Source organism: Anser anser (genome assembly GCF_964211835.1).
Source record: "Anser anser genome assembly, chromosome: 4".
Taxonomy (NCBI): domain Eukaryota; kingdom Metazoa; phylum Chordata; class Aves; order Anseriformes; family Anatidae; genus Anser; species Anser anser.
In genome coordinates, this window is record NC_139724.1 from 18358626 (window position 1) to 18373935 (window position 15310).

At 33.9% G+C, this 15310-nt stretch overlaps 1 protein-coding gene across 6 annotated transcripts in view; it reads left to right on the forward strand.

Annotated features, from left to right (window-relative positions):
- Positions 1 to 15310, forward strand: part of MICU3 (mitochondrial calcium uptake family member 3) — a 49673-nt gene that overhangs the window by 28784 nt on the left and 5579 nt on the right. For 2 of the 6 annotated variants that reach the window (XM_083835029.1, XM_083835028.1), the window contains 6 exons: positions 914 to 1009; positions 4706 to 4806; positions 5132 to 5303; positions 6932 to 7040; positions 8013 to 8170; positions 11165 to 11239. In XM_083835029.1, the coding sequence (XP_083691155.1) occupies positions 914 to 1009; positions 4706 to 4806; positions 5132 to 5303; positions 6932 to 7040; positions 8013 to 8170; positions 11165 to 11233 (705 nt within the window). In that variant the 3' untranslated portion in view covers positions 11234 to 11239. The remainder of the gene's footprint in view (positions 1 to 913; positions 1010 to 4705; positions 4807 to 5131; positions 5304 to 6931; positions 7041 to 8012; positions 8171 to 11164; positions 11240 to 15310) is intronic. The other 4 variants (XM_083835027.1, XM_083835026.1, XM_083835031.1 and 1 more) reach the window with 3 other exon arrangements.

The following is a 15310-nucleotide window of genomic DNA, read 5'->3' on the forward strand; positions in this document are numbered from 1 at the left end:
CTCATTCTGTGTTTTTGACTTGCATGCCCATATGGACATGAGTAGGGAGTCCTGAAAATGGGAGACCTACTTAAGATTAATTGGAGGAAGGAGGAAAATTCATGTAGTTACAATAACCCTAACCAAATTCAGATTAGCCTTCTGCTGTCTTCATCAGGATTGTGTCCCCTAGATTCTTTGGGGGAGGGAAAAAAAACAAAAACGTATTACATAGATCTTTCAAGACTAATTGCAAGATAAAGGAATGCTTATAAAAAGGGAGGATTTTTCAGGCGACCAAAAATAATGCAGATTATTTCAGAGCAAAAAGGTAAGCATATTTTCCTTGGAGAAATTAAACACCCTATTTTTCATTTAAGTAAGGTAAGTTTGTTCATCATTTGCCTAGTGTTTTCTTGATATGTATGTCGGTTAAAGTTAGGTTTGTTAGGCTTGATTTTTACCTTTCCTTATTCCTACAAGAATGTCATCCAGGTGATTGGATGAAATTTATATAACAATTTGAATGATGCCTTTTATATTCGGATCAATAAGGAAATAAATTTCTTATTGTAAGATGGAAAATTAATATATTAGGCAAAACAAAATTGTGAGGAAAAACCTACAGCAAAATACAAAGTTTAGATGGCCATTTTCACGTGTACTTATAGAAAAAAAATCACTCTCTGCTTTCCCTAGCTTGCTTACTTTGGGTAGGTGGAGTCTGGTGATACTTTCAGCACAGCCACATCATAATTAAAATCAAATAGCCATAATGGACCAGTATTGCTTTGATTTACAAAGTGTCATATAACTGGGTAGAGATTTCTCTGTGTAGAAGCAAAAGAATCAAGCCTTGTTTCTGAGGATCAATTAGGAAAGATTTAAAAGTCTGTAACCTGTTGTTTTATTGTGCTTCTTGAAACTTCTGCAGGTTCTTAAAACAGAAGGAGAGGACCTTGTCCCCAGAAGCTACTGGGATACTTTGAGACGTAGCACAAGTCAAGCACTCTTTTCAGACCTTGCGGAGGTATAAGGCAACCTCTGTCTCTGGTCCATAAACACATTGCTATTTTATCTATTTCTGTTCTGATTGTTCTCTTATTTCATGCATTTTGTTCCTTTTCCTCCTTTTACTTTCTTTAAATCTGAAAGTTCTCAGATGAAACGGATTTGATTCCATGAAGTGCAACAACTCAAAGTTTTCATTTCCAAGTAAAAGCAAAGTTACTTTTTGAAAAAGTTGGAAAATCAAGTCGTCCTGAGTCCTTATTGTAGGAAGCATTTTCTAACATTAACAGTGACACTATTTCACAGTTAGAGAAGGTTCAGGAAACCTTTGTCATTTAGATTTGATCCACTGATGTGACAATTTAAATGAGAGTTAAGCCCCTTAAGGATTTAATCTCTAGGTCCTTAATGTGCTTTTTGTGCATGTTATTAAAGCTTATCTTCACAAAAACAGTATCGCACAGTTGTTGGATCAAAAAGGGAATATTTTAAGGTAACGAAAACACTTCTCAATCTTATTGAATATTACAAAATCATTATGGAGGACTAGCAATATCCCTGAGCTGTCAAATTTCTGTAGTTCTTTAAATTCTAGTAAGATTCTTGCTTCATGATCTACTTTCAAATACTTGAATAAGACATTTGTACTGATCACTTAAGAGGGTCAGAAAACTAGATTATTTAGGCTTTTCTGTGCCCCATGCAGTGAAGTTGATTGCTTTTCTAGTTGTGGCATTAAAGGATGTACAGCAACTCCTCGCTGATTCTCTCGTGATATGCTTCATAAGCAGGATCGTAATGAGAAAGAACATAGAACTAAAACAGACCTACGGAGTAAAATAGTCTTTTTCTTTGCTTTATAAACAACGTATACTCCATATTAAAAGTAATTTGTATTTTGTCCATGCTGTTCCTCTTCAGAAACTATTCTATAACCTGAGGAGTTGGATGGACTTCTTCCAATTTCCAAGCTAAATTTACACATAGTCCCTTTAGTCTGTTGCCCTTTAATTCTAGGAGGGCCTTTTCACCTTTAGTTATTCTTTTACTCATGGTTGTGTCTATAAAAATAGTCATAGCCCTCAGTTTTCATTATTGTAGGCTAAACAAAACATGGTCATTGATTATTCTCTTAAGGTAGAATCTACATTTCCCAGGTATCAAATACAGTTTCTTTGTACCTCTAACAACTTGAATTGATTTGCTTTTGCAAAAATCTCAATGTAGTGTTACAGAATTGAGTTTTAGACCACTATTTATAGTAATAATACAGTAATAGTAGTCTTCCAATGTAGTACGGCTGGATCAAAATAGTTTCATCTTTTTATATATGGAAGTGGGTTTGGTCATTTAATTTTCTCTGATGTAAAATAGAACATTAACTTTATAGCGAATAATAAACTAATTTTAAGTGACTAAAGCTTATGTTTTTACCCTTAAGAGAGAGAATTTATATATAGTCCTATCAATGTAGAAGGAGTTTTTCATTGCCTGTAATTCTGTGGAGAAGCATACAGGGTTGAGTTTCTGGGGTGAGGTTTTTAGGGAGGTTTTTAGATTTTTTTTTTGGTTGTTTGTTCATTTGGTGAGGCTAGCCAGATGGGAATTGTGAAAAGACTTACAGATTGTATTTTTTAAATGGTTCTTTAGGTATGGGTGAATGCAACCTAAGTCTAAGGTTTTGAATTTTTTTGTAAGATGAAAGGCTGTAATTTAACATTTGATATCTTTTCAGTGTACTTGAGGGAAATTGTTAGAATGTACTTGGGGATTTAATTGCTTACAAGACATAAGAAATCAGAGTATCTGTGTTTCAGTATATTGTGTCCTGTAGTGGAGGATAACAATATTAAAAGACAAATAGTGATTACTTTTCTGAATTAATTTGCTCACTGACTTAACTGAAAGGCATGAAATACCTCTCTCTATATATACACTACGTCATCTTATTTCTTCCTGGAGAAGAATATGAGAATAAAGAGGAAGCTAGAGCACATGAAATATAATCTTGAGAATCCTACACTGATTATACTGAAGTATAGAAATGTTTCCTTCTTACTTCTTAGCTCTTGGATGTTAAAAGGAAAGATTTTGTGTTTTTACCGCCTCATGTTTTTCCTAGTTGTTGATTCATAAATACTATTAATGAATATTGCATTTTACCTTTCTTACAAATTAGTATATAAATGTGAAGTTAACAAACTGTATTTCAGAGAATGTAGATCTGAAATGTTTTTTTCAAGAACACTCGAGACTTTTTCCTAGTTTCCTCATTTAGAGTTTCTCCATTATTATAAATACATGATCTCTTCAGTTAGGAAATAAAGTCAGACTTAAAGGATTCTGAGTGCTGCTTGCAGGTTTGTATAAGCTGATCTTTACGGATTTCTGTACTTAAAAGAAATCCTGTATGTTTATAATCTGTCATGGTGATAAATAATACTTATAATACTTATAATAATACTTATAATAAAAGTCACCTTCTAAATACTTGCTAGGTTTCTGTACTGTATATTCTATTTTGTACTCCAAGAGTGGAGTCGGTAGGCATACTTTCATAAAAATATGGTGTTGCTGATTGTCCGTCCAGGGCAAGCTATTAGCAGGGACTACTGCCTCCCACCCTTTGCTTTTAAATAAGATCTTGTCTTTGTAAGAAAATGGGAGCTTGGACAGAAGTTTCTCCCTAGGCAGGTGCACAAGAAAACTACATATATTTTTGAATTTCAAATGTTGGCAGATGTGCATAAGAACAGAAGGACATTCCCATGGTGGAATACTATGGCTTATTTAAGACCCTTACTTTACTGAACCATTTTTCTAGCTCCTCAGTATAAAATATTTTACCTCTTGTAAAAGAGGTAAAATCAGTGCACATACAGTAACAGTTATGGGTAATGAATATTTATATAGTTAAAAAAAATGTTGCACATATTTAAAAGTCTTCCTATAACAAATGGTCAAAATTAGTTGCTTCTACTCTTCTCATTCTATGCCTTAGAAGTTGATATTTTATTTATTAAGGAAAAAGTCTCTGCAGGGACCACATACTCTGGAGATGATGAATATTCTTAAGAGAATAAATGAAAATAATATCCCTCCATGGAATTTTTTTTTATTTTTATTTTTTTACAATTCTGTTGTTTTCAATCTCTTTTGACAAGAACATGTGATCTGTAGTCATCTGCTACTTATAATACAGAATCAAATAACGTACACCTTATTGATTTTTTCTGGAATACAGTTCCATACTTAATAATTTTGAAATATAAAATAAGATTATATGAAGTAACTACTTTTAATATCTTTGTAGTTGCTTAGTAGAAAGGAGAGGAGATTGTATGCAGAGGGTGTTATTCTTATGATTTACCTCAACTGACTAGATCATTTTTTTCTCAAGAGCTTGTTTTTTTATTCTTTTTTTCCACCTTCATCGTATTACATTAGACTGTTCATTATATTCAACCGTTATATTAGATTGTTGTTCAAAGTGTTTTCTACTAAATGCAATTAACAGCCTAAAGTTCTTCTGCCTGGAAATTGTGTGACTAAATTAACTTTAATTTTAATACTAAAAATCTTTTTTAATGCTGTGAACGTAAAACATACAAACTCTTTTGATAGAAAGGCCTATTGTGTTGATAGGCATTCCCAGATTATCCTTCTGTAACTGATCCAATAATGGCCTTTAATTTTTTTTATTCTAATATTTAAGCGTGCTGATGATACTACAAGTTCACTGTCAGACACGACACTGCTTGTACACTTTTTTGGCAAGAAAGGAAAAGCTGAACTGAACTTTGAAGATTTTTATAGGTGAGTCTTAATTTTATGAATTGTTTGTAAAGAAATATTTATATGCTCTAATTAATGTTTATTACATTACTATACATATAGTTTATGCATTTGTGTATATAATGTATATAGGATATAAATGTTATTTTTCCTCTGTACTACACATACGAAGAGCAAAATAAAGCAATTAACAAAATCAAACAGATATATGGTTTGATTTTGGGGCTGATCCTATGTGGAGCCAGAAGTTGGACTCAGTGCGGGTCCCTTCCAATTCAGGATATGTTATGATTCTGTAATAAAAAGCCATGTGCTATTTATATATTGCTTCATATTTATGCTTCAGATTTATGGACAACCTACAAACTGAAGTTCTAGAGATAGAATTCCTTTCCTATTCTAATGGGATGAACACCATCAGTGAGGAAGACTTTGCCCATATTCTTTTGAGATATACAAATGTGGAAAATACATCAAGTTACCTGGAAAACATGCGCTGCAGGATTCCTGAAGAAAAGGTAACTGTTTAGCTAGGACAGCAGTGGGCCACAGCACCAAGTCCCAGTGTCATCAAGGTGAAAACATAGCCTTGCTGGACTGAAGTTCTGAGATTCTGTCACAGATCTCATTTGCACCAGGAATTAATTCTGATAATAATCTGTGCATCTTCCATTTTTCAGATTTCTTCCTGAATACAAAGTAGAAGAGTAAATAACATCAAATTATTTGTGTTCATTATGTGATTTAGTTAATAGTATTTTTGAAGCTTTATATTACATTCAAGTTCACTTTAAACAACAAAAAACATAAGTCTTGAAAAAACAATTTTCTAACAATGAGATTTTAAAAAACCTTTTCTTCTGACTTCTCTTTTTCATTGGATTCATATCTAGATGTATTATAGTTTTAATAATGGGTCACATACATAATTATCGATGGGTGTGTGGTTCTTTTTAATGGCTGGGGAATGGAAAGGGAAGGCAGGGCTGCCTCTGTTGTACCAGATTAGGTGTAAGAGGAAGCGGTATGGGTGGGATCAGAGTTTACACTCACTGACCCTTCCTGAGTTGCCAGTCTAGCTGTTGAGGAGTTCAGTTCTAAGTACTCTGTAAAAGGTCTGCATAGCTTTTAATATATAAAGCCAAGGCAGTGCAACAGAAATTGTATGAAGCTCGTTTTTTCATGGTTCCTAGATGTTTTTTGTTTAACTGAAACTACTACAAATATCAGCTTCCAAGGAAAGTCTACGAATTTTAACAGAATTTGTGCACTAATATAACAGTTTTATTTGCTGTATTAAAATATAATCTGTCCAAAGGAAACTGAACTTTTTTATTTTACATAGAAAGGTATTCCCATTCTAGCAAATGAGAGGCAGGTATTAATTCAGTCCTCAAATCAAAGTGTCTGTTTAAGATTTCTTTCACAAATGATTTAGAGGTAAATTATCAGCACTTTGAATGTGTAGAGGGAAGTAGAATACCACAAGAAAAGAAAAAAAAAATGTTCTTTTAACAGCTTAGCACCTTCACAGAAGAAATCTGAATTCTGATCAAAATTAAAAAGGTTGTTTGTGGGTTTGGGGTTTTTTTTTTTCATTTTTATTAAAGTTGAACAAGCCCTGTGATGTAAAATGTAGAGTATCAACTGAAGAGATTTATGCGGCTAAATCTGGATATGTAAAACCCTCAACTTAAAGTATAGAGCTTACATTAGATCATAACGTGTCTATGAATTCAGTGTATTTTTGCACACACACATAGAATTAGTAGTAGTTTGCAGGTTTTGAGTAGTAGACATTCTGATATTTATACAAACCTGAACTCTTATTCTCAGTATCTACTGCCATATCATAAAAATCCTCATGGAATTTTTAAGATTGCCTTAAGTAGTGGAACAGCATTTTTGACTGTATTTTGAGTTTGAATTACTGTCCATTGCATTGGCAAACAGGAAAAACATCTTACATTCTTCAGGTGGCTACAGTTCTTTACTTCACTAACTGCAGTAGAAACTTTTATTTCGGTGAATGTAATATCTATTATTAAATGAAGTAGACATATGTAATGGCAAGGTTTTTTTATTCACTTGTCACCACTACTGATAATTCTAATGGTACTAATACACATATTCTTTTATTCATTAGGGTATCACATTTGATGAGTTTAGATCATTTTTCCAGTTCTTGAACAATCTAGAGGACTTTACAATTGCAATGCAAATGTATAATTTTGCAAGTCGTTCCATAGGTCAGGGTAAGTATTATTAAAAAGTCAGATAATTATTGCATTTGTTGACAAAGATACTGAACTGTTGACAAAAACAGAGAGGAAATAGTTCTATGAGTCCTAGTTTTTAGTTTTAGCATCTAAGGTAAAATGCTAAAAAGGCTAGAAATCTAGCTTTGAAAGGGAAAGTCTCAATTATCGTAAGAGATATGATAAAGCTTTACAAAATCATGTAAGTGGTGGATAAGCAGAATGCAGAAAAGTTTATCACCAAATCCTGCAATACAAGAGTTAAGAGGTACTTGATGACTCTAGTAAGAGATCAGTTTCAAGCAAACAAAAGCATTTATTTACACAGTGGGTCTGTGGAACTCACTGCTGTGAAATTCATAGAAGGAAACAGTATCAGGAGGTTCAAAGAGGGATTAGACATATTTTTGAACAAATCAGTAAGTGGGCACTGAAAGGCATGTACCAGCTGAAATGCTTAACACGACAGTTGAGATGCTTGGGGAGTGCAAGATGAACAACCATGTGAAGATGTCAAACTTGTGTGCTCACTCCAAGTAGCATCTCAGTGTGTCTAACAAGTTAGCACCAGTGTAGTCCTACCTTATGTGGCCTTACTAAAGGAGTATATGGTTTTCTCTGTGCTCTATTTCCCAAGTTCTGTTTCTTGTTAATTAAGTAGATATCATCAGTATAAATGTAATGTAAGGTGAATTACAATAAAATTTTCTGATTTTGATACATATAGTATACTACATGTGTGCTATTGTATTTCATGCAAAATAAAGGATATCGTACGTATTATTTTATACCATTTGAGAACTACTTATTTTAGACCTGTGAAATTCAATTCTACTTTTCATGTTTTATTATTCTTGAGTACTTAAGTGTGAAAGCTTAATTTAAAATTTTACATGATTTTCCTAATCCCAAGTTTCTCAAGTTTAAATTTCTGTGTTTATTTTTTCTTCTGCTATTTTCTTTATGTAGATGAATTCAAGCGTGCTGTGTATGTAGCCACAGGTGTGAAGCTTTCACCACATTTGGTGAACACAGTGTTCAAGATTTTTGATGTCGACAGAGATGACCAATTGAGTTACAAAGAATTTATCGGCATTATGAAAGATAGACTTAATCGAGGGTTTAGGGTAAGGTTTTTAATTTTTGTAATTACCTTAATTGACTTCACTACTTACTGTTACTTACTTTGTGATCTGAAGCATCAATATGTTGCAAACTAAATGTTTATATGTTTAAGCATATGTTAGAGAAATCCTGAAGCAGTCAAACAAATCAGATTGGAGATGAGCAATCCACTGCATACTGTATTTTTTTCTGTATCATTCAACTGATTGATTAACATTAGGAGTTTTAACAAGGATATTAATTATGCCTGGGTTGTTTTCAGGAAAGAGAGTTTGTCTCTCTAACTCAGGCAGTTCAGTTAAAGGTCCATCAGCTGTTTTAAAACATTTAAAATACCAAATGTGGACAATGAGTGTTGGAAAGAATTGCAGCATATGATAGTTTAAATTTTCAAATAAAGAATTAGTGAAGTTACACTGAACAACACTATATTCTGCTTCAAAGTTGCTTTTGATAATTTAAACCTGTATCTAACACATAAAATTACAAGAAGCTAGAGGGCAGGAAATTACTTGCAGAAAATTTTCCTAGGGAACAAGCTTGTAAATCACACACAGAACTTTGTCCTTTAGTTGAATGTATAGGCCTTACTGCCCTCTTCAGGTTCATTGTAGTATAGTACACTGTAGCAATTGTAAAGTAGCAGAAAAAAATTAAATTAGTGTATGATCAATAACAGTTGCATTTTTTTCTTCATATAACAGGTGTTAACATTTTTAACCAAATGCAAAATTCTGTTTTTACCTACAACCTAATCCCTTAGGCATAAATTTTGAACTTTAACCTCTCTGTAAGGAGTATATAATGGTTTCTAAATTCACATTTCAGTATATTATTTCTGTAATGTAATTTTAGTCATTTTTAATTAGGTTTCTAAATGCAATTTTAGAACTTTCTGTGAAGTGATGTTGAGTCTAATAGGTTACTTGTTATTTTTGTAATACGACCTAATGTAAAAGTGTGGATAACAACCACTACATTTGTGATGAGCTTATTTTCTTGTTGGTCCTCAAATCCTTTATGATGTGGGAATGATGATTGTTTCATAACCGTTTCAAGACGTTCAGCTATATGTTTTAATTGCTTACTAAATGTAAATGTGCAGCGTACGTTAATTTAACCAGAGCACAGTCTGCTTACTAAGCAATTCTTGTAAGTGTTTTACATGTTTCTGTTTCACAAAATGCATGACAGAAATCACATATAATTCTTGAGTGTCATCCAGCACTATTTAAATTTATGCATGTGCCTTTCTTTTGCCTAGGCCACTTGAAAATATTCTAGTGGACAGTATAAAAACTATGAAGGATAGGCAATGATGTTTAGACAAGTAGCACCTTCATGCGTAAATGTTAAGTCTAGTTTTAATTAGATATTGGATATCTCCTGGATTGTGTAGAAAGAGATCATGATTTGGTCCTATAGCTCAGTGACCAAAAATACCATATTCTTTTTTTTTTCTTTTAACATACCTACATGCAGATTTGATAGATTATTCAGGAAAAAAAAATAGCTTTCTTTTCACTGCTCAGTAGTACTCCAAGACAGGTAAAGTACCAAACTTGTCGGTTAACCACTTCAAGAAAGGTTTTGTAAGTATCACACAAACCTGATTTTTCTGGGTGTGTGGGTAGTGGCCTATGATGTGAAAACTCTGCACAAATCCTCCTTTTAAGTTTAATAACAGCTCCTTCCCCCATATTGTTTTAGAAGGGGAACAAGAAGAAACATAAGAACTTATAGTCCAGAACCGATTGGTGGAAAGTGTTATTAAGTGCTTCCTGTTGTTTGTACATTTAAAGTTGTACAGTATTTAGTGTGATCAGACCAAGTAAAAAATTATTCTTTAGCTCCTACATTGTGGTAGGCTCAAACATTGTCTTGTGCTAAATCAAAACTAACAAATCACTAATCTTTCTTTGTTAATAACTATGTTTTGAAACTATATGAAGATTTGGTCAGTTCATTGTACAAATCAAAAAACATTATAGCTTCCGCTTATGCAGTAGTTTGTAGCTCCGTGGAAATCCTTGCCTTGTCAAATTTTAACCTGTGTTATCAAGTGTAAATGCCTGATTTTAATATTAAGTATCTTACAATTAATGCCTACCCAAGTCAGTGTAGTTCCTGATTATCATTCTAAAAACATCTCAAAATAACAGATTAAAACAGACCTATGATGTGAATTGTGATTTCACAGTTAACATTTTCTACTCAGTAATTCAACTTTTTTTAAAGTAGCTTTATGAAAATGTTTGCCCAGAAGAATCTTGAGCTTATTACAAATCTCGTTACTAGAACCATGTATTATAAAAAAAAGGGCATTTGTAATTATATAATCCAACTAAAGCAAAGGCACTTAAAGCAAGAGCAAAGAGTTACTTAAGTGTGATGAAACTGGAATTCTGAAAGGTCTGTGTCCTATTTGTCCTATTTAAAAACTGAGCCATAAATTTATGAACTTGAAGTCAGGTACTACCCCTTATAGAAACATTATAAATGTTCATTTTAACATGTATTTGAAGTATGGTTTTGAGAAAACAAAAGTCTTAAAGAGTTTATCAAATGAAATTTCTGTCTTTTTGGAACACAATATCATAATCTGAAACTTTTTATGGTTTTACTATTTTGAAGCACACTAGTATATAATCTGCCATCAAGTGGTCAGTTAGAGTATTGCCATAAACTTAAAATGAAAAGCTTTTTTTCTGCTTGCTGTTTGGTTTAAAAGTTATTTCCTTTTTTTTTTTTTTTTTCAGTTTAAAAATATCCAAGTAGATTCCCCTTCTTCTATAAATTAAATTTTTAAACTGAAAGATTCACTCCTTGATGACTAAATGATAAAGGTTTTACCTAGCAAATGCTATACTGTATCTTCTAGTTATTCGTCACTTAAAGCCATTTTTTGTATTTTCGTGATATTGTTGTCTTATGCTTAACTGGCTGCTTTCACATGTTGTCTGCATCTGCGCACTTCTCCATCTTCTGCTCCACAGGGCTACAAACCTATACAGAGGTATACTACTTTCAAATCCTGCGTGAGGAAGGAACTCTATAGCAGATAAATTACGGTATGTGTTAGCTGTCCAGTCTGAGTGTGCTGGCATGCTTGCAGGAATGGCTGAATGTTAAACTGTCACTGCTTCGTTTCCCATTTCAGAATTCAGGAGTTAAGTTACCTGATTGTAAGCAATGTAGTAGCTGAAAATGTCACGTTGTGTTTTTGACTGAAGTGGTAGGATTTTATTCTGGAGTTGGCAATAACTAACTCATGCTGTCAATGTTTTGTAAGCCAATTGCAACTTTGTGCTATGTCTGGAATAGGGAAAACTATTCCTTTCTAGTTCCTGTTATTGTTTTCTGTCTGTCCTGTGATCATCTTTTCAATAATTTCTCAGGTACCTAGAGCTAATAAATATTTACCAATGAAGATTGTAAAAGCAAATTTTTCTCTCTGAGGGCCAATAAGTAACTTGATTCTGCTTTGATTTATACAGTTGCTTTTGAAAACAAAAATGTGTTTTTGGCACAATTTATTCTACATCAGCAGTGTTCAAAAATAAGCACTGCGACCGCACATGACCACCATGGCTGTTTCTGTGTATCCACCACATGAATATTCATTCTTACAATTAAATTGTATTGTGAAGTGTAAAAACCGCAGTGTAGATATTCTGGAGACATATTGCAAAACCACTAGTCACCCTCTGGACACAGCAGAAATGTTTGCTTGAATCTTAAACTCCTTTGCATAAGGCAAGAGTTTGTTCCTTCGCAGTTCACTGTTTTGGTGCCAGCACCTTTTTCCCGTTTATGTTTATAGTCTTTGCAGAAGTTGCTAATGAAGCAGCTAATGTAACAGCAGCTAATATAGGTTTCGGATTTATTATATTGCAATGTGGAGTAACAAAGAGATGTACCAAACAAAACCTCATAGCCAGTGGTTTGTGACTGGACCAGTGGGGCAGTCAGTGCATCTCAAGTGCACTTGACTCAGATGTTTTGACTATGGCTCCCCTAATGCTTTTAATTTGGAGGCACTATATTAAGCTGAGGTTTCTTGTCTAATAACCATCTTTGGATGCCTTGGGTTTAAACATCTCTTAAACAGTGTGGCAGCAATATAGCATCACTCAGCAGGATTTCCTTGGATCCTGTTTATCAGAGGTGGTGTCTGGCTTCCAGCACAGTGGAAAATCAAGTCTTTAAGGATGAGAGGTGTGGTCCATTTACTTGTACTGGTAGCCCACCAGCTCACCAGTCCCTCTGATGTTTTTCTTTTGTAGATGCCTGTGCAAGATAGGTAAGGAAGAGAGAATAATATTTAAACTGCTGACACATCCCCATGGCATGTGTCCCAAGCTGTCATCTTTGGTACTTTTTGTACCTTTTTTTTTTTCCAATGAAGTGTCACATCTTTTGAGCAGGGTGCTTTTTTGAAATGCAGTATTACTATTACTAGATAGCTTGGGGCATATCCAGGTTTATGCAGCTGATTTGTCTTCACAGAACAACGTGAGTTCTATTTCATCTGCATACACTATACTGTTACATTAAAATAATAATAACCATAGGATTCTTTCTTTATTATTTTGATTAACTGTTAACATATAGTTAGTATAACCTAAATATTGAAACATTTTACTAGTACATAAGGAACAAAAAAGGAGAATTGATCTTAACAAAGTGTCTAGTTTCTCCACCCAATTAATGGAAATATAAATAGCTAATGAAATACTTGGATTACTAAAATGTTGGTTTAGCTCAACAATCACATAAGAGGAAATTTGTGGCTTCAGGTAAAATGTGTGTAACTTCATCTCTTTAAAACTTTGACTCTTTCAGAATTTCCTTTCTTATTTTCCCGTATCTTTAAATATCATGCTGTGTCTCTTTGTCCCCACTAATTCTGCCATTGATTAGGTTGTTTTGTTTTTGTTTTTTTCTTTTAGATTTTACATTGCCAGGTACAATCTGCATTGTAATTGCACAAGTGTTGTTTAAACTCTGAACTTTTCAAGATAGCGAACAGCTGTTATAGGGCATAGGCAAAACATTATACAGTCATGATGCTTTCCTGATACCTTCAGTGAAGGTTATGTGACTGACTGGAGCAAAATAAAGTGACACAAAAGAATCCAATGTCTAATCATCATGTCTAATAAAATTAGTTTGGTGGCAAAAACAGAGACTGTGATAAATGCATCAAGTTTACATACCTGGACATCTTGACAGAGTCTGAATTCAGGCAATAAATTGTGTGTTAAGATAGAGTAAACTCTAAGAAGAAAACATATATTTACATATACAGATATTTACACACATACATGGTGGAGATTTATAGAGGGAGATTTTATCTGTATTTTGTCTGTATAAAGTCATTCTCAAGGGAAATTTTTGAAGTTGAATAACAGTATGTCTACAGTACACACTGGGAGACAGCACAGAGAAAACAAAGTAATTCCGAGTGCAATTCCATGATCACAGGCAACCTCATGATAGTAGTGTAGAGATTGCTGGTTAATTTAGCCTACTCTTGCCACCTGGAACTCCTGGGTGCTATAACAAGAATGCTTCTGGTACCAAAAGCTTGCTTGTGTAGGACTATATCAGATATCCATTCCTTGAGCAGTGAAGACTGTGGTATAAGCCTCGTATGTGTAAAATTCCTTCTTCCCTACAGACATGTTAGTCAGCCACTGCTCATCTCTTGAGTAACTGCTCCTTGTCTCTTGTGATGGATTACGTTAACATATCTAGAACTCTTCTGAGTTCCTTTTGTGTAAAATGTTACATAGCTTATAATTTCACGTTACAAGTATTTCTTAAAGATAGTTACAAACTTTTGTTAATGGAAATGGAAACTTTAGTCAAAAATTTAAGAAGTGGTTTAGAGTTAGCTACTGAGGAGAAACTAAATTTGTCTTTGCTATGCAGTGTGAGGCGAAAGTGAACTAAAAAGAATTATTTTCTATTTAGTTTTTAAATGGAAAAGAGAACGAAGACTGATTCGCTGGGGATTTGAAATTGAGAAGTTTCAATTGTTAATTAAATTTCAGTCTGATGTACAGTTTCTGATGTACAGAATGGAACAAAATGCAGAACACAAATTATGTGAAATACAAAAATCTGCTGCAAACGCATCCCAAGGTTAGGTACAATGTGGTTTTACTGAATTTTACTTTGTTCCAAATGTAAATGTAAAGATCATTGTGCTTCGATATACTTTCTGTGGTAAACTTAGAACTCTGATGAAAGAAATGCAGATTTTTGGCATACTTACCACTGACTATACCATAGTTTGAATTGGCACTCTGAAATGGGATAAACAGTTCATTGTGCTGAACAGTGCATCTCTCTAAATTGCATAAATGCCATTTGCTTCACAGCATAAAGAATGTTATACCCTTATAATAAATAATTAAAATCTGTCCTTGGGGATCAATTATACAAGCTCCCTGTGGTCTAAAGAGCTGACAATGTTGTTGGAGAGCTTGTCTTTCTACATTGCTCTTGCTGCAGGGCACAGAACCTGGCTTGGCATCAGCAGGTGTACTGCTTTGTATGTACTGTAGGGAGAACAGGAAAAAAAAACTTCAGGAGAGAATTGATGAGTAAAGTTGAGAGGACGACTGTACTTTGAACATTTTAAGAAAAGGCTATCCATTAAATATTTAACAAAGCCCTTCCAGAGCTAATTCAGAATCACAGCATCACAGAATGGTTTGGGTTGGAAGGGACGTTAAAGCCCACCCAGTTCCAACCCCCTGCCATGGGCAGGGACACCTCCTGCCAGCCCAGGCTGCCCACAGCCCCATCCAGCCTGGCCTTGAGCACCTCCAGGGATGGGGCATCCACAGCTCCTCTGGGCAACCTGTGCCAGTGCCTCACTGCCATATAGTGAAGAATTTCCTCTTTACATCTAATCTAAACCTATCTTCTTTTAGTTTAAAATCATTATTCCTTCTCCTATCACTGCAGTCCCTGGCAAAGAGTCCCTCTCCAGCTTTCTTTTCATTTCTGAAGCAGGATGCTAAAGGCCAACTTCATTAGGAATTCTAATCCATTTAAACATACTGTTTGATAAACTATGTATTCAGTAACTGTAATAGGTATTTAAGCTGTAATTCTGATTGTATTGA